Source organism: Ostrea edulis, chromosome 3, assembly GCF_947568905.1.
Source record: "Ostrea edulis chromosome 3, xbOstEdul1.1, whole genome shotgun sequence".
In the NCBI taxonomy this organism is placed as follows: Eukaryota; Metazoa; Mollusca; class Bivalvia; order Ostreida; family Ostreidae; genus Ostrea; species Ostrea edulis.
Genome location: NC_079166.1, coordinates 75195763 through 75221263, shown reverse-complemented (window position 1 = coordinate 75221263; position 25501 = coordinate 75195763). Strand labels below are relative to the sequence as shown.

The 25501-nt window shown below is 34.9% G+C and overlaps 2 protein-coding genes across 5 annotated transcripts in view; one reads left to right on the top strand and one right to left on the bottom strand.

Annotated features, from left to right (window-relative positions):
- LOC125677550 (daf-12-interacting protein 1-like) overlaps window positions 1–3145 on the bottom strand; it is a 21567-nt gene extending 18422 nt beyond the window's left edge. For 3 of the 4 annotated variants that reach the window (XR_008801252.1, XM_048915658.2, XM_048915660.2), the window contains exons 1-3: window positions 3046–3145; window positions 2598–2763; window positions 319–417 (exon numbers count right to left, since the gene is read on the bottom strand). Coding sequence is in view for 3 of the 4 variants with exons in the window: in XM_048915658.2 (XP_048771615.2) it covers window positions 319–417; window positions 2598–2741 (243 nt within the window). In the remaining variant the exon portion in view is untranslated. Of the gene's footprint in view, window positions 1–318; window positions 418–2597; window positions 2764–2913 lie in introns of all 4 variants that reach the window. The other variant, XM_048915659.2, reaches the window with a different exon arrangement.
- Window positions 3139–25501, top strand: LOC125677554 (tryptophan--tRNA ligase, mitochondrial-like). Its single transcript, XM_048915664.2, has 7 exons — window positions 3139–3294; window positions 13343–13524; window positions 15963–16044; window positions 17215–17295; window positions 18626–18705; window positions 19013–19131; window positions 25002–25501. Exons 1-7 carry the CDS (start codon window positions 3187–3189, stop codon window positions 25448–25450), a joined length of 1101 nt encoding a protein of 366 aa, XP_048771621.2. The 5' UTR covers window positions 3139–3186; the 3' UTR covers window positions 25451–25501.

Below are 25501 nucleotides of genomic sequence, written 5' to 3'. Positions count from 1 at the left end.
TATAATTTTGGCTTATCTTAGCGGTTAGACAGCTATCCGCCAAAATTTCACTCGCCAAATATGCACGCAATTGCGACTTCAGTATGTAAAGGAGAGACAACTCTTTCCTGTCTGTGAAAATTTATTCCAGTTTAAATTATTAGCATATCCTTTGAACCAGCAAATCGCCAAATTTTAGATCTGCGGAATAACCTGCTATATGGTAGAATGAAAAAAAAAGAGTCAACAAATGAAAGATCACATACGTAAAATGAATAGCTAAAGTCACTAAAATGTTTTAAATCAAGCATCACAGAACTTGGATGTAAAATGGCTGACCTCTAAAGTGGCATCCAGCGGCCAGGTGGTCCCTTTATGAAACTGAGTTTTGCCTTCGGTGATAGAGTCCTCAGATAATTCCTCACTGTCCGACTCCTCCTGAAAAATCACACAGAAAATTCACACAAACACTCTTAGGATGTGTTGCATACAATGTACATTCAAATATTTCTGAAATCTAACATACTAATAGAAAGCTTTCATCAAACTTAAAAGGAGTTACTCTTGGGTTGCTTTATTTGTTTTATGCCTTTCACTGATTTAGAGATTGTCACCAGCTGTTAGTGAGATGCCATAAATTCAGACCTAGCTATGACACTCAGTGCCATAGCAGTGAATGCTCTTAATGATGCTGACGCTTACTGATACAAAGTATTTTTTAGGTTTCATCTAAAAGCCCGAAACTTGAAGTTTCTCTGCCAATATTGAAAATTATATATTAAAAAAAAAAAAAAAAAAAAAAAAAAAAACCTACCTACATGTATGTTCAGGGATTTTTTACCCCTTCAATCCAGGGGCCAGGGCTTTCAATGTTGGGGAAAATAGCGATATTTGATTAAAATTGGGAAATTTGTTTCATGCAAAAAATAAGAAAACAAGCTAAAAGTATAACCATTTAATATTTTATTATCAATGTGGATGGCTTAAACAAGCTTTAAATTCTGGTCTTTGGCAGAGAAAAAACTGTCACAAATTTTTTGCAACAGTGGCACTAATGTTGGATGGCCCCTCATGGCATATTCTCATCAAAGCATTCATCATTTGGGAATTTTTAGGTATCATTTGAGAAAAACACCTGCTTTTGAGCTTTGGGAATGGAGCCAAATTTCGGCCCTCTACAGACCCTAAAAAATCTCTGATGTTTAATGCGCCACACCATGTTTTCCACCCAGAACTTCTGCAACGTGAGCATCTTAGCCACTAGGTTATCATAGGTACTCCTGCTTTATACTGTAGACCACTTTCATTTAGCAAGACCTTATTTTTACATCACCGTGGAAACATCAAGATGTATTTGTTCACGAGACATAACTTTCACAAGCTATTATTCATTGATTAATATGTCTTCTACAGGGGTCAACATTTACGTTTGTCCGCTTGTCCGGTACCAGTGGAAAAACATTTCGGACAAGTGAATATTGATGGGCACTTGTCCGATTGGACAAGTGCTTTTTTATGTAAAGAAGTCTCCAAACAATTTTGTGAAAAGTTTATCGGTAGTTCAGAGTCAGAAGTACATGGAAAATGAAGTTCGATCGCTATGAAAACTAGCTGAGTCAAACTCAATCGGGATTGGTGTTCACTTATTGCGTACTACTTTCAATCATCCATGGCAATCTCTCACCAGAGGGCGTTACGCTACGCTCCACAATGTAGCGCGCCCTCTGGTGAGAGAATGCATCCATGGATCTTATGAAGTCATTGATTCAAGATGGGAAGTCTAGATAAAATTTTGTTTTATGCGTTTGTTGTTTTTATCAAGAGAATAAGATTTTAAAAAAATCAATCAAGCAGGTATAAAAATAGATTATATATTAAGTAAATTAAATACAGTTTTCAAGTTGACGATATTAGATCCATTTTAGAAATTTTTTCGGACAAGTGAAGTTGAAGTTCGGACAAGTAAATATCTTTGTCTCTTGTCCGAATGGACAAGTAGGAAAAAAAGTTAATGTTGAGCCCTGTTCTATGTGTAAGAGATTATTCACGATAACTTAATTTTCACGAATGGCTAATCTCACAAAATAACACATAAATATAATGTTCTCACAAATAAAATGTGTTTTACAGTAGTCCTATGGCTTAACTGTACATCCATCAAAGATTAACAACTACAGATAACATATAGGATCAATTCTAATTATTTCTGATGGTAATTTTCAGTCCTATGGCAATGATAAACTGAGAGACAAAAAAGATGTACCAGTATATATATGTTCATCAGCTACACATATCTTACCCTCTACATAAGTCGCCTGTATCATACTAGGTATTGTGAGTTTATTTGGTAGATGAATTTAAGAGATACATTGTAAATAAAAGTTTGTATTTAATTCTGTCATCAATTTATAAATTTGGCGATTTAAATGATAGTACATGTATATATGTAAATGAAAATCCATGGGCATAAATTCAAAAGATATTTTCCTGGGGCCTAGGAGACTATTATGAAATATACCAAATTTTGAGATCTCTTCAAAATAACACACAATACCTACTAATACAGTATTTGAAGTAGAAATCGTCTAGACTAAAGAAAATTTAAGTATATATAAAACCTGATTCATTTTCTTTTTCTTTGCCATGTCCAGTGTCTGGGATAGACTTTTTCTCTTCCTCTGCTGAGTCTTCTTGTTCTTGCCTGAGGGAGTGTTCTCTTCAGCACTATCCTGCTCCATTTCTGATGCCTTTGTACGAGCCATGATCAAGGCATTCTCTGCGAATCTAAAGCGACAAATTTGGCTTTTCAATGAGATATCATTAAGCAATATTTGAAGTTTGGCATTTATATAAATTAAGTTTGTATTTTTGATATAAGATTGCAGTTCTTTCAACAATATTTATCTCGTATTTAGACGCTGTGTTTGTAGTTACAATGTAGTAAAAATGTTCTTTAATCTTCTCCATCATTACAATCCTGCCATAAGCAAAGTAACAGATCGATTATGAAGAACAAATCCAATTTGTATAGAAATAACATTACGTAAAGTGAATCAAAACAGATACCTCAGATGTTAGAGTTTGGAAAAACTGTTGAAAGTGAAACTAAAATATATGTCTGTATCGTTTAAACGTTTTGAAATCTAATGGAATCAGTGGGTCGAAGTTAAAGCGTTTTCTTAACGTAGAAATCTTGTAAAACACATCATGATGCTGTCCGCTTCAGTCAGAGGCACAGCATCGTTATTTAGAAGGACTACCCTATTGAACGTCATAGGTACAAAGAAAATGACATCCAAACGGCGACACAGAGAGGTAAAATTCAACAGTCATTCGCTGTATACCCTGTTCAGTCAGCCGCAACGTAGTCTCTGACACGAGTATTAAAGGAGCTAAAAACCCGATAGGGTCTATATGGACCATGAAACAGACGAAATGATAATAGACCCTTGAATTTTAATATAGTATGTCTCACGGCTTGGCCGTTTTTGAGGGCGAACAGCAAAAATTATTGATATTATTAGTATTTATATACATAACTGGATAATTCCTAAGTTATCTAGACGTGTGCTAACAGTTGAGTGGCCAAAAGTATTGCAACAAACATGGCTGACGTCATTACAATGTAAATAAAAGCTGCATGGAAAAAACCAACTTTAAAGTTGTATGACCCGATGTTCATGTATTATTTTTGTACATAATTACTTTAAAGCAGATTAATTACTTTATAAAGTTATTAACTTTCCCTTAATTACATGCTTGAAAACATCTGCATGTAAAAGAAAACAGTGCGAATATTATTTAGAAAGCAAATACAGTGGCTACATATATAAATCATCCCATAATAAACATCTATAAATAGACCCACGCGCGTCAGGGGAATCCCAACATGATGTATTAACTCATATGCAAATGTCTAGTTTTAAGGCTGAAAGAGCGTAAAACAACGAATTACTAAGAGTTATTTGATATTTTTATTTCTATTAAACTTATGGTACGGTACTGTTATAACAAAATACACAACTTTACACAGATAAGACCACCGATGATCTGAAAGTTTGAACTGGTCACGTGACTGTCACTTGAAATGGCAGAGTGACGCGGTTATTTGTAAACATCGATTTAAAATCAAATTATTTGGGTTAAAACAGGTGAAATAATTTATGATATGTCGTACAGTCTCATAACTACATACGTGCGATGATTTAATAGCGTTTTTACGAGATGGAAAAAAAATATTGTAATTCGGACCGTACAGCTTTAAATGAAATAAACATTATCTATTTACCATTTTTTTTCTAGTATTTTGTTGCAAAGCCTTTCTGAATAATAACTTGTCGTAGTCTTGAATATATTGAAGCATGAAAGCGACGGATATATGTTTGAAAGAGGCCATTCCAAATTCTTGTCACTGCAGCCATTAGGTCATCCTGGTTTTTAATATCATCAAACTCATGGGACAATTTGATTTTGATACAACACCAGACATTTTCAATGACATTAAGGTCCGGGGACTGTGCAGGCCAGTTTAATTTTGGAATACTGTTTTCTTGTTTCCAAGTATTGGTCTATCTAGAGGAGTGGGGGTGGCATTATGGTCTTGGAAAATAAATTGCTGATTTCCAAAAACTTTGACAACAACAGGCCATAAGTGATTACCAGCAATTCAATATACTTTGCTGTTTAGATTTCTATCAACAGGTACACGAACACCAATACCATCATAGGTAATATAACCCCAAAACATACAACTTACTCTCACGGGCGTTTTGCGTTGGTTCAGACGGTAAAGCTTCCGCTTCTCGGACGATTTTCTCCACAAACTTACAGTCATTTTGTCCAATGACTACCTGTATTTTGTCTGAGAAAATAACTTTCTACCACTGTTCAGGTTTCCAATGTCTTTTCCTCGGCACCAAAAAATTTGGCGTTGTTTGTTGACTTTAGCGATTGTAAGCGTTTTCTGAATTTTGCGGGTCCTGTATCCTTCCTGGTTTAACCTACGACGAACAGTTTTCCTGGACACATTTGTACCTTCATTCGTATTAAAAGTTGATGTAAGGTCTTGAAGAGATTGTCTTCCAACTTCTGTTAGTTTTCAGATTGCGATAAAGTTTCCGACCACCCCTCTCATCTATCACTCGGGGCCTTCCACTCTGGGGATCGTTTTCAACACTTTCTTTTTGACGAAATTTTTTCAAAACTCTTCCAATAGTGCCTCAATGGATTCCCAATGATTCACTAATTTTGTTGTCATTAAATCCCTTTGAATTTAGAATTACAATCCTTTCCTTTAGGTCCATTGACAATTCTCTCTCATTCTTCGACATTGTTTTCATTCGATACCTTACCGGAAATCGTCTGCTACTTTGAAGTACAAACGGTCCCCCATATAATCCGTACCCTCGTTAATTCGCATACCTGACATCACGACCCAAGCTTACTTTGTTACGCGTCAGCAATAAAAATAAAATTTGAAGCGAGTAAAATTGTGATGATATTAGCCATATTTGGGCACTCAGTGTAGAATAATTCATGACTCGGGACAGGTCCTCACCATGTTAAACTGGCTCCATAGGACATTATCACACAAACGATTGAACATTCTACTTAGTGTATGGACAGCTGTTAAAGCATCTTACACGATTTCAGACATTTGATCCGCTTATTCATTGAAGGCCGGAAATATAACACAATTGATGTAAAAAATGCATTATGATGTCATATTTAACATTGACATTTAGCAACTTTACAAACATAGGAGACCTGGTACAATACAGAACTTTCGGGATGTGCTGGAATGACAGATTAGAATTGACTTTTTGTATGAATGATTGTAGTGATTCCTTTCTTTGAAAGTAGCATTGTAATGCAGGAATTTTATATCAATTGAAGTGTTCCATGCTTGTTTACTTAGTTGTTATTGTAATCATAATCATAAAACATAAAAAAATTATATAGTACATTGTATATCTTAAGGTAAGGTTTGCGACATTTAGACATGTAGCAAACAAAGTTATGTTGCATATCAGTATCTTCTGTAGGAATTTATCTTTTAAAAATTGACTTTTTAAAGAAAAATGCTTGTGTCGATTTTTTGATCAGATGGGCTTATTTTTGTGATGTTTTACATTTTCGGGATCTTTGTACAAAGGGGAATACTAGTGGTATAAAAACTACATGAGGCAAACTTATGGGGTAAAAAGCTGGTAGAATTTTTAAAAAGAGTATTACCTATAAGATTATATACTAATTGATAGAAAAATTGTATTTTAAAACACCAAAAATTTAAATTGGTTGCCATGGCAACAAAAAATGCATATTGAGCAGCTTTACAAAGTTAACATTTAAAAAGATTTCACTTTAAACATAATATTTGGACCATAAACATTTAAAGGACACATCTCGTGTTTTTAAACTTTTTAATTTTTTCAGCAAAATTAATTCATTTCATGCCTAAAACTACTTTACATGTGTTTTAAAAGAAACAGTTTGCGTAGTTTTCGAGTTTGATTGCGATGAAATTCAAATCTTGCGATATGCATATTTTCTTCGATATTTTACGCGCCATTATCTGTGACGTCATATGCGACCTCGAGCGAGAAGATTTGAAAACATTTGTTAGCCATTTCATAAACAGATTAGATTTAATTGACAAACAAACAATTATCACATTAACGGCTTGTAAATAACACTGCATTGGGGTGTTGTGTGCCGTTTAAGGGTGTACTTGCTGTCAGTAGAGATGATTTGGACTGTGTTTTTTTCAATTTTCGAAGGAAGGTATGAGGGACAAGACGTGAATATTTTTTGTTGGCACAACGACTTTGCCATAAAAAAAAACCCAGCAGAATTTGTCCCTATACTTTTTCAAACAAGCTCTTGGACAAAGACGTATATAAACTGCGAGAAAATGGTTCTATCGAAGCTTCGCACTGTTACATATAGGCCTACCGCATATGCTTTCCGTTCTGCTCTCAAATTCAATACACACTCGCACCAACTGACCTTAACCTTGTAACACCATATAGGCAGAACTTTGCTAGCAGTGTCTACCAACTGGTAGTTTTAAAAAAGAAATTTAAAGATAAAAGATAATAGAACTTTCAATTATAAATAATAAAATATGATATTTCCCAACTTTGAATTGAATTATAATGCTTTCATTTTTTTTAAAGGAACGCGTACGTGTTTACAACAACAGCACGCCGCGCTCCCACTTCCTAAGTAACAATGTGTAGATAACAAAAAATAATGATTAATAAAATTGAGCTTGAATAAAATAATTTAAAAATATTGTGATTTTCACAATAACTTTGATAATTTTTATTATATTTTTTTTCCCGAAATGCACCCGTGACGGTAGGCCTAGTTGTCAATGCTACATGTACGTAATCGTATTATAATTTAGGCCTATCTAACTTCTCCAAAAATAAATTTAATAATAATTGCTCTGTTTATTTTAGAAAAGCAACAACGCTAATTACAGTTGTTTACAGAAATGGCATTACCAAATAGTGTTTAGACAGTGATCCCATGTAAACATTATTTACTCGCAAATTTATGCAGATTTCATACTCGCTTTCCTCGCTACATTTGGGTCGCTATTTGTAAGCACTGGTGGCTAAAAGATATAAGACTCGGGAAATTTGTCAACATCGAAATAAATGTTATCCATGGTAAATAAATTAGGCCCCTAAAACCCGAGTTTTAAAAAATATCTAACACTACTATTACAACAAGTTGATCGACGAAGGTCGCATATGACGTCACTGTACCACGTGAGATTTCTGGTCGTTTCGGCCTTTTTTCAGTTCGGCCCCAAGTTTTTTCGGCCGTTAGTAGTTTCGGCCTAATGTCGTTTCGGCCATAGTCGTTTCGGCCTAATGTCGTTTCGGCCCTAGTCGTTTCGGCCTAACTTTTAAATACCTTTGTAATACCAATACATTAAGTCTTTTTTCTCATCTTACTTACTATATCAAAATTGATATTTCTGTATAGGATATATATAAGCCAAAAACTGTCCATTCTGTGAGAGAAAGAACTGGGTGAGGCCCGTAGGGCCGAGATCAGTTCTTTCTCTCGCAAAATGGAAAGTTTGAGGTTTATATCCTACTTAAAACATTACATCTTTTGTTCTAAGAATGGACAGGCTCAGGTAAACCCATTGACAATGATAATTATGAATAAAGTTATTTTTTTAATAATCTGACAATATAACCAGTCTTGCGTAGAAGTCTGTTTCTTTTGTTCACTTATTGGAGCCATAGGCGTAGCTTGGGTTCGAATATTACCGAGGCAGGGGGTCAGAAGCTATCGACATTTTAACAACGTAAAAGGTTGCCACTGGGAGCCAAATTTTGATCTGAAAAGCATTGTGATTTCGAATATTTGGATGAGGAAATAATTAACGCCAGCCAAAAGAACCCAATGTGCCCATCTCGTGAAATGAAATTATTCATGAAAGCGAAAATAATAATTCAGAATTATGATATGCTAATAAAGAAAACACCCCCCCCCCCCCAAAGCGTTGTGAAGAAGTTTTGGATTGTGCCTCTGAATCCAGCGAAATTCAAATACAGTATGGAAATATGTCTTTCAAATTTAAGTTTTGATGCGACATCATAATGGCCAATGGAATTTAAAAAAATGTGAATCTTACGAGTTGAAGCAGAGAATTCTACTCAGAGAAAATATCGTTTTAAGTGTTTCAGTGATTTTTCCGATATCTGTTTTGATTCTTACTTGTAAGGAATTTAAAATTGAATTTGTATCTCCATGACACACGTATTGTCTTTCTTATTTTCAGTCTACCTGTAGATTGGGTTTATCTGACACTGTCCAATAAGTTGACAATTGCTGTCCATTATTTTTAAGAACGGACAGTATAAATTTATCCATTCTTAAAAATAAAGGACACCTACATGTATAACCTTTTCACTACAAGTGGACTTTCTTGTATACAAAAGTCTAAAAAGACAAAGGATTGCAAAACAAAAATGTTTAATTGTTGTGTAAACTGTTATAATTGTCTATGGTGTAAACAAGGAAGTCCACACCATCAAAGAAAATGATATTCCATTTACAGATTACATAAGCTTGTATTTTAAAAGCAAAAATGTCAAAACACATTATGATGCTGATTAATTATAAACCGGTACCATCTGATGCAGTGAAAATATGAAAATAAGCCTTCAAAATATATATCCGGCTTTGAGAGACGTGCAGTGCGACGACCTAACATAGAAAGATTACAATATTCATTGGAGTTTGAGATTAAGATTGTGTTTTTAAGCCTAATCAACATGTATTTTTGCACAATATTTCTGAATTGTCAGTATACATTAGGTCCATATATCCGATTTTTACAGTCCAGCAGATAGAGAAGCTCTATATATCGTCTGCTTTCTTTGGTGAACAATTAAAAAGTTGTTGCAGATAATTTTTTTTCTTGTTTTAATGTCGTTCTTGACAGATCTATAACGTTATATGCACTTCACTTCAAATATTCAACATTTCTCGAAAGAGAATACCCTAACGTCAAGTATTATTTCCAAACATCGACTTGACACAATCAATAATCCCCCCCCCCCCCTCTCAATACAATCGTCTTGCATACCCATAAAGTCCAAAATAATTCAAAATAAGCCCTTTAAAAAAATAATACCCTCACCGGTTATTATAACAGAACTTATAATAATCAGTGAGGGTATTTTTCTAAAGGGCTTATTTTGAATTACATGTATTTTGGACTTTATGGGTATGCAAGACGTTGTTGACATGCATTAGTAATATTTTCAACAAAAATTAATTAAATCAACTCATGTAGCTTATTCGAGGGGGGGGGGGGGGGGGGGGGTCCTGAACCCAAGCACCTGTGAGATCATCAAAGATGTGCATGTGGTAGATCTTAGGAATAAATAGGTTGATGCATTCCTAGCAAACAGTTAATTACTGCACTAATGCGAAGGGGGGGATGTGAAAAAAGTTTTTTTCCCCCCGAAATTCGCGACTCAACCAAGTCATAAAGACTATGTAAACTGTGGATCCATCATGTGCGTAATGACAAGTTGAGGTTCAAGACATTTGTATGAAGAAACGTTTACCGACTGCCTGATCTGCGACTTGACTGAATGTCTTCTTTTCTCAATAATAATAATATATGTGTGTATTATCTTCTACACATTGTGAGGACGTCCTCACACTTCATAAGTTTGGTCGGCTAGAAAGGAGAGAGAGAGAGAGAGAGAGATCAAGATCAATCACATCGGTTATCATTGAATATTTTAAACCCTTATAAATAGTATTACAAAATTCTACAGCAAATGTTGTTGGGTATCCTATGTCCTTAAATTGAAAATTGACGCACAGCTAATTGTGTGGTCAATCATTAATTTACAAAACCGAAGAATTGGACATACAATGTACATGTACAACAATTTTGTAACATATTTCCATGCGTAAAAGTGTGAATCAGCTTCCCGGGAGGCCGTGACCGAATTTCAAGCATTCAAGCACGCGGACCTCGTGCACATTACAATCAAGTTTTTAGTTCTCTGTGTCAGTTTAGTATGGTTAAATAATTTTCCATGATACTTGACTCATTAATATTCATCAAAACTTGTAAATAAGATTTTAGAATTAATCACTCGTGTTTCTGTTGATCGACTTCTTTATTTGTATACAAAGTTGAACACGTTACATTTATGGTAAAAAATAATTCATAATATGAATGTCTGATAGATATTCCCGGCTGGGAAAGAAAGAAATTATTGCTTTTTTAATCGTTTATTACATTTTTTCTAAACAAGATACCACGATTTACCTTAAATTTGAAAATTTATGGGGGGTGGGACGCCGGCTGCCCCCCTTAAATTCGCCACTGATCTCACGGTGGGTATCAGGGACTAACTTTTTAGACAAGGCAGTCTTCTTGTGTATTCGAAATACACATACATCGTGTTCACGGACATTTTACACCGTGTGTTGGGGAATACTCGTGGTCTGTACTGTAGATTTTATTATCAACATTGTATTCACCCGTAAAATTACTAACTGAACCTAACATACACTAACTACGCAAATAACACATCAGTTTACAGGAACAGTACCTGGCCATGAGTCATAATTGTTTATTTTTTCACTAAATATATTTCATTGAAAAAATGCCTTTTTGAATAAGCTTAGTGTAGTATCACTTAAATTGTAGCTAATTTTTATAAATATACTAACAAAAAATACACAGTTGTTTGTAGTTTCTTCACATGATTTCAAAGTGATTTTTAATATCTATAGGTTTTGCGGTGAAATCACATGTCAAATGCTAAATTGAAATTTTACGGCACAAAGTTAAGAAATCATTATATTTCGATGTTAAAAAGTTTGCCTTGATGATTTCAAAAGCTATTCACAATCATCATGGTATCACAATTTGCTAAGCATCATGGAAAAGAAAATTTGAACAATTTTGCATATATTTCATAATCTTTTCTAACACTAGGCCTACCTCCAATTATTTCCTCATCATACAAAATTTCCTCTTCATTAAAGTCTCAAAAGCTTACACTCGAACAGCTTCCATTCAACAAACAACAATAGCATAAATTCATTACACATCTATATTAACAAAAAAACAACATCACATTGTCGGTATTTTGTCGCTTACGAAACTTGGGCCGAAACGACTAGGTATCTGAGGCCGAAACGACAAGAGGCCGAAAAAACTTGAGGCCGAACGAACCTAGGGCCGAACTGTAAAAAGGCCGAAACAACTTGCATCGCCACGTGACTACCTATCTAATTAACTAGGCATTTTGAAATCGGGGCTTAGATTTAAATCCATATTGTGGCTAATTATCGCAATACTTCAGTGAACAAACTATTACAATTAATTTCTATAAGCATAAGGGAGACAAAATGCATATAATTCTGTATACTTTGAAAACACGAGATGTGTCCTTTAAGAAAGCATATAAAATTACTACCCACGGCACCGGGCTTTGTTTCCATGGTAACAGATTGAAAAGAATTATTTCATTTATGTGAATATTCACTTTGTTTTATAATTGTACAACTTTTGAAGAGTGCTTTGACCATTTTCATGAACAAAATACAATTCCAGCCCAAAAATGATATTTATATTTATATGTCAAGTATTGTAGTATCACATTTATTAGAAATTAAGATGTTTTTTCTTCTTCTAAATTCAATATAATATCTTCAATATTCCGGCGGGTTTTCCACGGTCCCGCTTCCTCATAAATTCCGTGTTTCATTAGTCCAAACCTGTCTTATATACTACTACATCTTTGAAATTTTAAATTCCCTCTTCTTGTTCCATTACTTGATGTTTGTTTACATTGATGTTTGTTTACATAGTTGAACATACAACTGTAACCTTCATGACAATATAAAGCCCGGTCAGTGGGGGACCTAGAAGGGGGGGGGGGGAAGGGAGGGGGGGGGGGGGGGTAATGTAAAATTAGTAAAAATGACACTAATAAATATGTCAACAAGATCTATCCCTTTATACAGATGTTCCTCAGACAAAATTAGAATATTTTGAAATATACTAGAGAAGACACCTTTTTATTTCTTACGTGATCATATCAGTCACGTTTTCTACATTTCAAAGTTCATGCGATAAATCGCTCTGTCGGCCCAAGTAGATTTCATAGCATTGAAATATAAAGTGCATGCAACTAGAGAGGTAAAACATTGACAGGTTTATTTTTTTTAAAAATGCTTGTGAATGTCATAAAAATTCCTATCTTTGTTATTGTCGAATCTTGTCTTTGAGGATACTATTCACAAACAATGATCGATTAATAACAGCATCAAAATAAATCCTACTTTCCCTAGCAAGATTCGCAGAGATTACATGTGAACATCTCATGGTTTCACACAAAATATCAGCAACCGGTACCGATCATCATCTTTTACTAGAGCCATGCCGTTGTTTACAAACAACTTTCTCCATGTATTTCAAATGCTGATGCCCATTAGAGGCAATTTCAAGGTCACAACATAATTTTAATGGAAATTAACCGTAGCGCATACTACATATATGTATGTATAAAAAAATTGTAGACTTTTATAATATCAAAGAAAATAACTTATAAATGATCATTTGAAAAAAATAATTATTTTGTCTTAGAGATTTACACATACGCCGCTTGACACTTGACAGCGGTAGTAGATAGCAAGTATATATTATGACATTTTTCCTCGATACAACTATGACATTGCGCATTTTTCATTATGACGTCAGAAAGCGCAAAGTGCACTGAGGTATGTCAAGAGTTATCTCCCTGTTGTTGCAGACCTTACCTTAAATCCCTGTCAAAATATTTATTTTTTGTAGATTGTACAGGATGAAGAAATGCGAGTGTTCTCTGGCATACAGCCAACGGGCATCCCCCACCTGGGTAACTACCTTGGGGCCATTAAGTTGTGGAGGAAACTCCAGGAAGATTATCACGATGTTATGTATAGTGTTGTCGACCTCCACGCAATCACAGTCAGACAGGATCCGAAGGAGTTCAGGTTCACAGTCTAAATAGAAATACCGGCATACTAATCCTGTGATATTCAGAATTCACATATTTTGTTTCAGTTCTGCCTTATAGCTCTGTCTTTCTCTTTGTCTGTCTAAAACTTTAAACCTTGATCATGACTTTTGAAATATACAAGGTAGATACTGCATATTTGCTAAATGGAAAGGTCAATGTCAAATTTATTTGTCCTAATGACAAAAAAAGGTCAAGGATCATTGAGTAAGATCAAGGTCAAATTTGACACAATTGAACATGGCTATACACTATTGGTTGTAGTGTTTCAAAGACACATCTTGTTCTTTGACTTTCTGGTTTGTTGTTTGTGGTCATAGTCCATTTTCGAATCAAACACTTTTAGAGACATCACCACAATCTTTGACCTATGCTAGGATCTCTGGTCCATTTCTAAGTGAAAGAAAGTGGAGGAAAATCTAGCAGACAATGAGACAATTTGTTTATCAGGTTCTATAGTTTGCTCATATCACTTGGGAAAAAATTACTGGGGACCAAAGATGGACTGGCATGTTTTAAGAACTCTGTCATTTAGCAGTGAGCTCCAGGTTCTTTATCATGCAAACACTTAAGGTGACACAGGGTCTAGCTCTTTTAAAAGGTATCTTCCAAAATATCTACAGTTCTGGTAATAGGTCAAACACTTGCCAAAGAAACAATGAGTCTAGGCCTAAAGAAGGTAGTTCTAGTTCTTTTTGAAATGTATCAATAGTCTATATCTACCGAATGTCAAATTTAATAATGCTGCTAAGATGTTACCGTAATTATATCCATGATAAAAACTTACAAATTCCGGCTCAGTTTGTGTGTTACCTATGTCTGCAGTACTGTATCTGTGTAATATTTTTGTGAAATATCAATATTAAAACATGAATGAAAACAAATGACTTGGAAATATTACACTAAACCTAAAACGTTTTGTATGTGACTGTCATTGTCTTTAGTAATTTTAGAAAGTCTGATATCTCGATCAATATACAGTTTAGCAACTACAACTCAATGAGTAAAGATTGCAATATTATTTTTGCAATATTATTCTTCAGCTTGCAAATGTTTTATTTGAACATATTTCATTAGATTTTAAATGAAATAGGATTAAACACATATTCTAGAACAAAGGAAGTCCTAATCTATTCATGAATGTTGGCTTGCTCAATTTATGTTTACCATGTAGTTGTTATGTAGGGACATTGAGCATTGTAATGTTTTCCAGTGGCAATTCAATAGGCAGTTACAGAAAACCAACAGCAAGGAATTGTTTTCTTTGCATGCAGTAACAGTCCTAATAACGACTGTATCGTAGACCTCATTGCACCTCAATTTAAAAAAGAGAACACATCCATTGTGGCCACTTTAATTTTGCATACATGTCTCTTTTTATGAATCAATTCTCGGGAGTGATGAATTACAGGGCCTAGATTCCCTTGGGGATCCAAGTTGGAATAGGTCCTCGGTACCCCTTGCTTGTCGTAAGAGGCGACTAAATGGGGGCGGTCCTTCAAATGAGACTGCAAAAACCGAGGTCTGGTGTCACAGCAGGTGTGGCACGACAAAGATCCCTCCCTGCTCAAAGGCTGTAAGCGCCAGGCATAGGCCTAAATTTTGCAGCCCTTCACCGGCAGTGGTGACGTCTCCATATGAGTGAAATATTCTCGAGAGGGACGTAAAACAATATACAATCAATCGATCAGGGCCTAGATAGAAAATTCACAGTTGATTGCCAGAACCAAAAACCTCAATTCGCAATTTCTATAAACTACTCTCAGTTTCTATCATCAAAAACTTTTAATATATATGTAACTGTGTTACAACTCTTGCATCAAGTGTAGCAATGAAAAACACACTGTTTATTTGAATATTTAAACTGAAAACATTGCAGTAATTGTTCATTGATAATATTATCTCCTCTCCCATATAGTCATAGTTTTCATGGACGGTGGGTGAAATTAGATTTGCTTAGAAGAAGCATAAATATCATCACTGCAACTGTCTTATTTCTCGTAATCACTCACGACCTTTGATTGTTTATAAACTGTCGTAATATTAACATTTGCCATATGCTGATAATGATTTTAAAATGTGACTGGAAATGTAAGTAACTATTATGATGCTAGAAGCTAAATCTGAGACAAGATTTTTTTCCGAGTTACATGTAAGTTATAATGATGAATTAAATATCAACTCTCAAGTTCTTGTTAGTTACCGAATTTAATTTGCAATTTAAATATTTGAACTCACGTTTTGTAAATCTTACATGGGGAACTCTGAACCTAGCTGGGACTAATTTACAAACAGAAGAAGCGTGTATGATATTACAGTGATTAATAAGTACATGTACATGGTTGTGTGAAATTGTATTTCATGTATATTTCTATTCAACATTTTTTATCGGCTGTGTTTGGTTTTTTTTTAAAGGGAGAACATTTATAAGATGGTAGCCTGTTTGCTGGCCTGTGGAATAGACCCAGAGAAGTCCGTTCTATTTTTACAGTCACAGGTGAAGTTTAAGCTTCCTTAATTGTCCTGTATTGATTAGAATAGCAATATAAAAAAAGATTAGAAATTGACACAAAACGAATATTACATTTGAGAAATAAATTTCATGTTTGAAAATATGTGAGGGTATAAACCGCAACACTTCAGGCCGGCATACTTTATGAAGTGTGTTAGCGCTTCATGAAAAGTGTGCAAACTTGGATTTCTCAAAAAATCTCAAACTTATGAGAAAGGTAGACCCAGTGTGAACCGTTGCAGTTCATACCCTGTTATATTTCAAAAATGAAGTTTATACCTTACATCTACATTCTACTTTCATTTTTGTCTAAACTGCCAGTTGTTAAGGTAGACATACTATATTTATCAAGAATCATATGTGCCTTGTTTACAGCTAAAACACATTCACGAGGAAATGGCTATCAATAAAGTTTGTAGAGATATCAAAGGCAAAAACATTGGAAATTCCCAAGTGGACAGTCGATGAAGAATTTTCGGACATATTTCAGCAATATAAAGATAAAAGCGACTAATCTTATTTTAGTAGTCGTGATTCTCACTAAGTTATGAAATAATAATACTTTATTTCAAGAAGGTGACCTGATTAGTGCACGCACTATTCTTCCCCTGGGTCTTCCACTTGATACATACAATTATATACAAGAATAATCACTTAAAACAGAGTCTCAAACACATAGACACAAGGTTATGTAACAAGGTTATATTTTACTAGTCATGCCTCTCACTGAGTTATGCTTTGATAAATTTTTCACACATCTTTTAACTATCGACAGTTTGACTGACTCTTTACGAACGAAAAGCAATTATTTTCAGTAGTGTATATTGATAAGTTCCATGGTTGCTGATTCTAATGACAGTTCAGATTCAAGGTTTTAAAAGCCTTGTATTGATATATATATATGCACCAGTAATAATACATGCATGTGCCCATCTTTGCTAGCCAAGGGTTTTCGGTCCACTCCGCTCCCCATGGAAGGGGAGTGGACCAAAAACCCTTGGCTAGCGAAGATGGCATGTGCCATCTCTGACACAGTAAGGATAAATGCAAAATATTTGCATTTTTAAATCAATACAAGACTTGCATCCATTCTCTTTCAAATTACAGAATATTAAGACAAGATGTGAAATTCAGGTTTTTTTTATCCATTTTCAGGTCCAACAGCACACAGAACTTTGCTGGATTTTAAGTTGTATCACAACCAGTGCCAGACTACAGCATCTACCACAATGGCAGGTCAGCCAATCAAATTCATCGTTATATAAGTGGGGAATCCATAGATGATAACTCTGGATCTTCACAACTTTTCATTTTCTGTTTTCTCTGATGTACGTATGTGTTGTAGAGCAGTGTAACAGTGGAAGAGAAGAGACCCCAAGGTTTCGTTGCACCAGTTGATGTTTTTGATAAACTGCCTAATTTAATTGTAACGGTTGATATGTTGTTCATTTAAGCTGTGTATATTTGTGATAGTGTGACTATCATTTATATGAACATGCCCTGTATTATTGTAATGTGATGTCTAATTCCATGACATTATAATGTATATCTAATTCTCTGTGTTTGTCTAATTCTGTGTGTTTGTCTAATTCTGTGTGTTTGTCTAATTCTGTGTGTTTGTCGAATTCTGTGTGCTTGTCTAATTCCATGTATTTGTCTAATTCCATGTGTTTGTCTAATTCTGTGTGATTGTCTAATTCTGTGTGTTTGTCTAATTCCATGTGTTTGTCTAATTCCATGTGTTTGTCTAATTCCATGTGCTTGTCTAATTCTATGTGTTTGTCTAATTCTGTGTGTTTGTCTAATTCCATGTGTTTGTCTAATTCCGCATGTTTGTCAAATTCCATGTGATTGTAATGCAATGTCTAATTCCATGTGTTTGTCTAATTTGGCGTGTTTGTCTAATTCCATGTGTTTGTCTAATTCCGTGTGTTTGTCTAATTCCATGTGTTTGTCTAATTCTGCGTGTTTGTCTAATTCTGTGTGCTTGTCTAATTTGGCGTGTTTGTCTAATTCTGTGTGTTTGTCTAATTCTGTGTGTTTGTCTAATTCCGTGTGTTTGTCTAATTCTGTGTGTTTGTCTAATTCCATGTGTTTGTCTAATTCTGTGTGCTTGTCTAATTCCGTGTGTTTGTCTAATTCTGTGTGTTTGTCTAATTCCATGTGTTTGTCTAATTCCATGTGTTTGTCTAATTCTGTGTGTTTGTCTAATTTCATGTGTTTGTCTAATTCCATGTGTGTGTCTAATTCCATGTGTTTGTTTAATTCCGTGTGTTTATCTAATTCTGTGTGTTTGTCTAATTCTCTGTGTTTGTCTAATTCTGTGTGTTTGTCTAATTTCGTGTGTTTGTCTAATTCCATGTGTTTATTTAATTCCGTGTGATTGTAATGTAATGTCTAATTCCGCATGTTTGTCTAATTTTGTGTGATTGTACATGTAATTTAATGTCTAATTTCATGTGTTTATCTAATTTTGAGTGATTTTAATGTAATGATTAATCGTGAGAAAGGTTTATTTTTTGGAATGGTTTTTTTATAATCTGATGATTCGTTGTTGTGATTTCAGGAGAAGTCTAACATAAAGAGCCCCAATGTAGGTTTGTTTACTTATCCAATTCTTCAGGCAGCTGATATTCTCTTGTACAAGTAAGATTTTTAATTATGAACATCTGCAGTGTGAATACATATACATTTGTCTATCGTCACTATCTACCTTCCAATATGGGAAACATTTTTGAGTAGCTGAATTTAAAATTAACATATAAATACAACTAATTAAATTGTTCAGAATTGAATTTTGTATCTTTATAGAAAACATTTATCATCATCAGTAAAATGTTTTGTGCAAACACAACAATTTATGATATTGTATTATACATGTATACAAATTGGCATCAAAGTTGATCGTGCCTAATTATCTCCCTTTGAAAAGCATTTTTGGATGTATTTGTAGGTCAACCTTAATTCCCATTGGTGAGGACCAAAGGCAGCACCTCGATCTGTGTGAGGATCTAGCCATATCGTTCAATAATAAATTCGGAAAAGTTTTTCGAGTCCCCAAAATGTTATTAGGCAAGTGTTTACACATATTTGATATTTCATCTGCAAGCAGGATTGTTTCAAATTACTGTACATGTATTTCAATACTTTGCAGGCACTCGAAGGTTAACTTCAGAAAGTTTTCTTTCATACACGATTTCTATTTTAGATGTACAACACGATTTTACTTTGTAATAATACAATTATCATCTGTTATCCTACTAAATGATTTCTATTGATGTTCAAAACTCATGTATTTTGCTTGTGTTGCCTGGCATTGCGGATTGGACATGCTAGGATGACTTTGGTTGGTTTCCTTAGTCGAGAAACACTATAATCCCCCCACCTGTCTGAATAAGGCTATACCAGGCATACACTGTGCATCTGTGTCCAGTTAACGTGCTAATTAGTGCGTGGAAAGAACTCGTACATTTATGTAGAACTTGTTTCTGACCCAGACCTTTTGATTCCATAGAATATATTGATATTAGAAATTAGTACAATTTTTACCAAGAGCCTCCCGATCATGAACAGTCGGGATAATTATGCACAATTTTTGTTGCTCCAATAACCTTAAGGTAGATCGATCCTCGTGTGATGTCATACGTTGTAGGTTTTTGTAAAAAAAAAATTAATTAAATTAAAATTTTTGCATGGTAGAAATATATCTTTCAGAGGGATTTAATTCACTGGATGAAAACTAATTGGTTGTGAAAAAGTTTATATTTTCCATATATCAGTATATTTATTATACCCCCCGCAACAAGTTGTGGGGGGGTATACTGGAATCGGGCTGTCCGTCCGTCCGTCTGTAGACGCAATGGTTTCCGGGCTCTAAAGCATTATCCTTTCCACCTACCGTCACCATATCATATATATGGACTACCCATGGGATGAAGATGTTCCCTATCGATTTTGGGGTCAAAAGGTCAAAGGTCAAGCACACTGGACATCGAAGTAGCAATATGGTTTCCGGGCTCTAAAGCATTATCCTTTCCACCTACGGTCACCATATCATACATATGGACTACCCATGGGATGAAGATGTTTCCTATCGATTTTGGAGTCAAAAGGTCAAAGGTCAAGCACACTGGACATCGAAGTAGCAATATGGTTTCCGGGCTCTAAAGCATTATCCTTTCCACCTACAGTCACCATATCATACATATGGACTACCCATGGGATGAAGATGTTTCCTATCGATTTTGGGGTCAAAAGGTCAAAGGTCACGTGCACTGGACATCGAAGTACCAATATGGTTCGGTTTGTCATGCCATTTGTTTTTTACACTCAGAAAAGAGGTAGTTTATACCTATTACCAACACCCTTTGGGAGATTGGGGTAAGCGGGGGGTATTCTTAGTGAGCATTGCTCACAGTACCTCTTGTTTATATTAAAGTAGACCTATACAAAGCCTACGTCACAATCAAATGTAAATGCAGAACCACGTATCCGTTTTCCGAAATGTGTTATTTTAAAGATATCAGTTTGATTTTTACATGGCAATATGATTGTCCGATATTGATTCCTTCCAAGGTGTTCTTATCAGCGGCGGTCAAATTTTGTATTTAAAAAGGGGGAGGGGGCTAAAGATGATTCAAGCTTTAGATAAAAATCGGTTAGAGAACAGACAACATTTTAGCGGATGAGGGCGTCCGTGAGATACATTGACTATTCATGTATGTAAAAGTTTTACAATGATCCATGTCCAACATATGGAATTACGCGATTATATCTTTTGTGAGGATCCGGGTTTAAGCAGGTCCTCAGTACCCTATGCTTGTCGCAAGAGGCGACTAAATGGGACGGTCCTTCGGATGAGACAACAAAAACAGAGGTCCCGTGTCACAGCAGGTGTGGCACGCTAAAAATCCCTACTCAAAGACCGTCGGCGTCGAGCATAGGCCTAAGTTTTGCAGCCCTTCACTGGCAATGGTGACGTCTCCATATGAGTAAAAAATTCTCAAGCGTAATAATTGCTAATTCAAAACTATGCAGCTGTTGAATCCAAATTATCATGAACAAATACATGGTAATCTTGTGTAAAAATAAAAGTTCACACTTCGCTGCTCCAGTGACCACAGATATCGTAGTTGTGTTCGCTGCTCCAATGTTGCAGATATTGACGCAAGCTTCAAAGAACGGCTGCAAATAATTTGTTTTATTTCACCGACTGTCTATCATTTTTAGCTCACCTGAGCTGAAATCTCAAGTGAGCTTTTCTGATCACCCGTATTCCGACGTCCGTCCGTCTGTCCGTCTGTCTGTAAACTTTTCACATTTTCAACTTCTTCTCAACAACCACTGGGCCAATTTCAACCAAAGTTGGCACAAAACATCCTTAGGTAAAGGGAATTCTAAATTGTTAAAATAAAGGGCCAGGCCACCTTCCAAGGGGAGATAATCAAGAAAAGGTAAAAATAGGGTAGGGTCATTAAAAAATCTTCTTCTCAAGAACCACTGGGCCAGAAAAGATAAAATTTATATGAAAGCTTCCTTATATAATGCAGATTCTAAATTGTTAAAATCATGGCCCCCGGGGGTCAGATGGGGCCACAATAAGGGATCAAAGTTTTACATACAAATATATAGGGAAAATCTTCTTCTCAAGAACCACTGATCCAGAAAAGCTGAGATTTATATGAAAGCTTCCTTATATAATGCAGATTCTAAATTGTTAAAATCATGGCACCCGGGGGTCGGATGGGGCCACAATAGGGGATCAAAGTTTTACATACAAATATATAGGGAAAATCTTTAAAAATCTTCTTCTCAAGAACCACTGATCCAGAAAAGCTGAGATTTATATGAAAGCTTCCTTATATAATGCAGATTCTAAATTGTTAAAATCATGGCCCCCGGGGGTCGGATGGAGCCACAATAGGGGGTCAAAGTTTTACATACAAATATTTAGGGAAAATCTTTAAAAATCTTCTTCTCAAGAACCACTGATCCAGAAAAGCTATGATTTATATGAAAGCTTCCTGATATAATGCAGATTCTAAATTGTTAAAATCACGGCCCCCGGGGGTCGGATGGGGCCACAATAGGGGGTCAAAGTTTTACATACAAATATATAGGAAAAATCTTTAAAAATCTTCATCTCAAGAACCACTAAGCCAGAAAAGCTGAGGTTTATAGGAAAGCTTCCTGATATAGTACAGATTCTAAATTGTTAAAATCATGGCCCCCGGGCGTCGGATGGGGCCACAATAGGGGATCAAAGTTTTACATACAAATATATAGGAAAAATCTTTAAAAATCTTCATCTCAAGAACCACTAAGCCAGAAAAGCTGAGGTTTATAGGAAAGCTTCCTGATATAGTACAGATTCTAAATTGTTAAAATCATGGCCCCCGGGCGTCGGATGGGGCCACAATAGGGGATCAAAGTTTTACATACAAATATATAGGGAAAATCTTTAAAAATCTTCTTCTCAAGAACCACTGATCCAGAAAAGCTGAGATTTATATGAAGGCTTCCTTATATAATGCAGATTCTAAATTGTTAAAATCACGGCCCCCGGGGGTCGGATGGGGCCACAATAGGGGGTCAGAGTTTTTTTTTTTGTTGTTTGTTTTTTTTTTTTGGTTTTTTTTTGTTTTGATATAGTTCAGATTCAAGTTTGTTAAAATCATGGACCCCGGGGATTGGATGGGACCTCAAGGGGGTCATCAAAGTTTTACATACAAATTTATAGGAAAAATCTTTTAAAATCTTCTTCTCAAGAACCACTGAGCCAGAAAAGCTGAGGTTTATATGAAAGCTTCCTGATATAGTGCAGATTATAAATTGTTAAGATCATGGCCCCTGGGGGTGGGATGGGGCCACAATAGGGGGTCAAAGTTTTACATACAAATATATAGGAAAAATCTTTAAAAATCTTCTTCCCAGAACCACTGAGCCAGAAAAGCTGAGATTTATATGAAAGCTTTCTGATATAGTGCAGATTCAGGTTTGTTAAAATCATGCCCCCCTGGGGTAGGATGGGGCCACAATAGGGGATCAAAGTTTTACATACAAATATATAGGGAAAATCTTTAAAAATCTTCTTCTCAAGAACCATTAGGCCAAAGAAGTGCACATTTACATGAAAGCTTTCTGACATAGTGTAGATTCTAGTTTGCAAAAACCATGGCCTCCAGGGGAAGGTTTGGGCCATAATAGGGACTACGGTTTTACATGCAAATAGATATGGAAAATCTTCTGATATGGACCAAGGTGACTCAGGTGAGCGATGTGGCCCATGGGCCTCTTGTTTCCTCATCCCCTCTCCTTTTTTTCAAAATTATTGGGGCGGCATCTATATAACACGATTACAACTGTAGTTATTTATTGAGATTGCATCTACAAAGATTGGCGTAAGTGGTGTACATGTACGTATATCCAATTTATGTACATGCAAATGATTCCATGATGAAAGATATAACACACATTACACACATGCATTAATCATAATAGCAAACCTATCAAAATTCAGTTTGTTACTTTCGTTTTACATTCACATTGTGAATACCCTCTTCTAGAATGATTTGTTTTCAGATAAAATGTAAAATCTAATTGTAAACCACATGTATCTATAATACTTATAGTTTAACATAGTTAAAATCATTATCCAATGTTGTGAATATACTTAAATTTTACATGTCGTATGAAAATATGATAATGTTTAATTCAAGATTTGGGGGGGGGGGGGTGTACTTGTTATAGAGCTTATAGCTTTTAAAATGATACGTCAACATATGATTTTCTTACGCAAATCCTTTTTCTGAGATGATAATCTGTAAATTAAAAACAATTTATTCAAGGTTTAGTCCATAAAAATTGGGGGGAAAGACCAATATTGGGCTCACAAAGTGTACATTATGAAAATAGTTATTCAAATTTATTAAAATAAATGATTACATATCATTAAATAATGGGTATATAGTCTATGTTGCTTATTACAGCCCATTTGTTTTGGAAAAATAATAATTATTAAGAAAAATAAGAAGGAGGAATACATTTTCATTAATGCTAATTCTATGTCGATAGGGTACTTACTTTTGAGAAGCAATAACAATGAAATTAGCATGTTGACATATATATTTTTCAATGTTTATCCATTACTGGAATATTATCTATTTTATAAAGGCAATTTTTTCATGATTGAGTCCATTTAAGGCCGAGTATAGGTCTACCTTAATCATTTACTGTAAAAAAAAAAAATGTTTTCAAGGGCAATAACTCCTATGCTGGTATTTCCTCTACTGTATGTCTATATTATGCGATGATTTCCATAATATATATTTCATAAATCAGCAGTTTTTCCAAACTGTTAACATTAAAAGTTTGTCATTTTATCAAGTTTTTATCTACTGTATTTTTATTATTCTGTTTTACGAAAATGTTTGATTTTCTTATGTTGACCTATACTTCTGTTTTTGTATGTCTTGACATCTTAAAAAAAAGTGGCAACATACCAATTTCCTTTGATTATTGGTTAAATTAATGTATATTGATTGGACTTTAATACATTTTTCCACTTTCAACTATTACTATTGATTAGTCACACGAGGGTGGAGCTACCTTAATTGTGCTTTGATAGATGTTGTTTTACCATCCCTGTGTAATGCCATTGACTTGAACATGCAGGTTAGATATGCATGTGCCTTGCTAGTCATGTGTTAGAAGTAATTATTTGAAAAGAAAGTCTGAAAATCAGATACAAAAGTATAGAAAGAGGGATTAACAGTGTATTGACCATCTTTTTGATCAAAATTCAGTCACAAATGTAGAAAACCCTAAATGTCATTAAAAATCTACATGTTTCAATAGAACATTGATCAATACATAAACATTGAGTCAGTTGTGTATGTTGGGTGATTTTTGTTAAATCATTTCAACACTTCACTATTTTGTAGGAAATACTGCCAGGATTAAGAGCCTCAAATTTCCTGAGAACAAGATGAGTAAATCGGATAAAAGTTCCAAGGGACGGATTGACTTAACAGACTCTAATGATGTCATAGCATCTAAAATCAAAACGGCAGTCACGGACTTCACTTCACAAATCTCTTATGACAAGGAAAATCGTCCAGGCGTGACCAATCTTATTGATATTCATGCAGCTTGCACAGGGGAAACTCCAGATGACATATGTGAAACATATGCCTCTTTGTCAACTGCAGAATATAAAAAGCTTCTAGCAGACATTGTGATCACTGAAATTCAGCCAATCAGGGAAAGGATTGTTTGGTTACTAAGTGACAAGTCACATCTTCAAAGCGTTTTAAGCCAAGGACAGGAAGTTGCATCAGTGATAGCTGAAGACACAATGACTGATGTCAGAAAACTTGTAGGATTCACCTGATTATTATCAAGTTTAGATGTGACTTTTTAATAAAGATTTTTTGTGATCTGA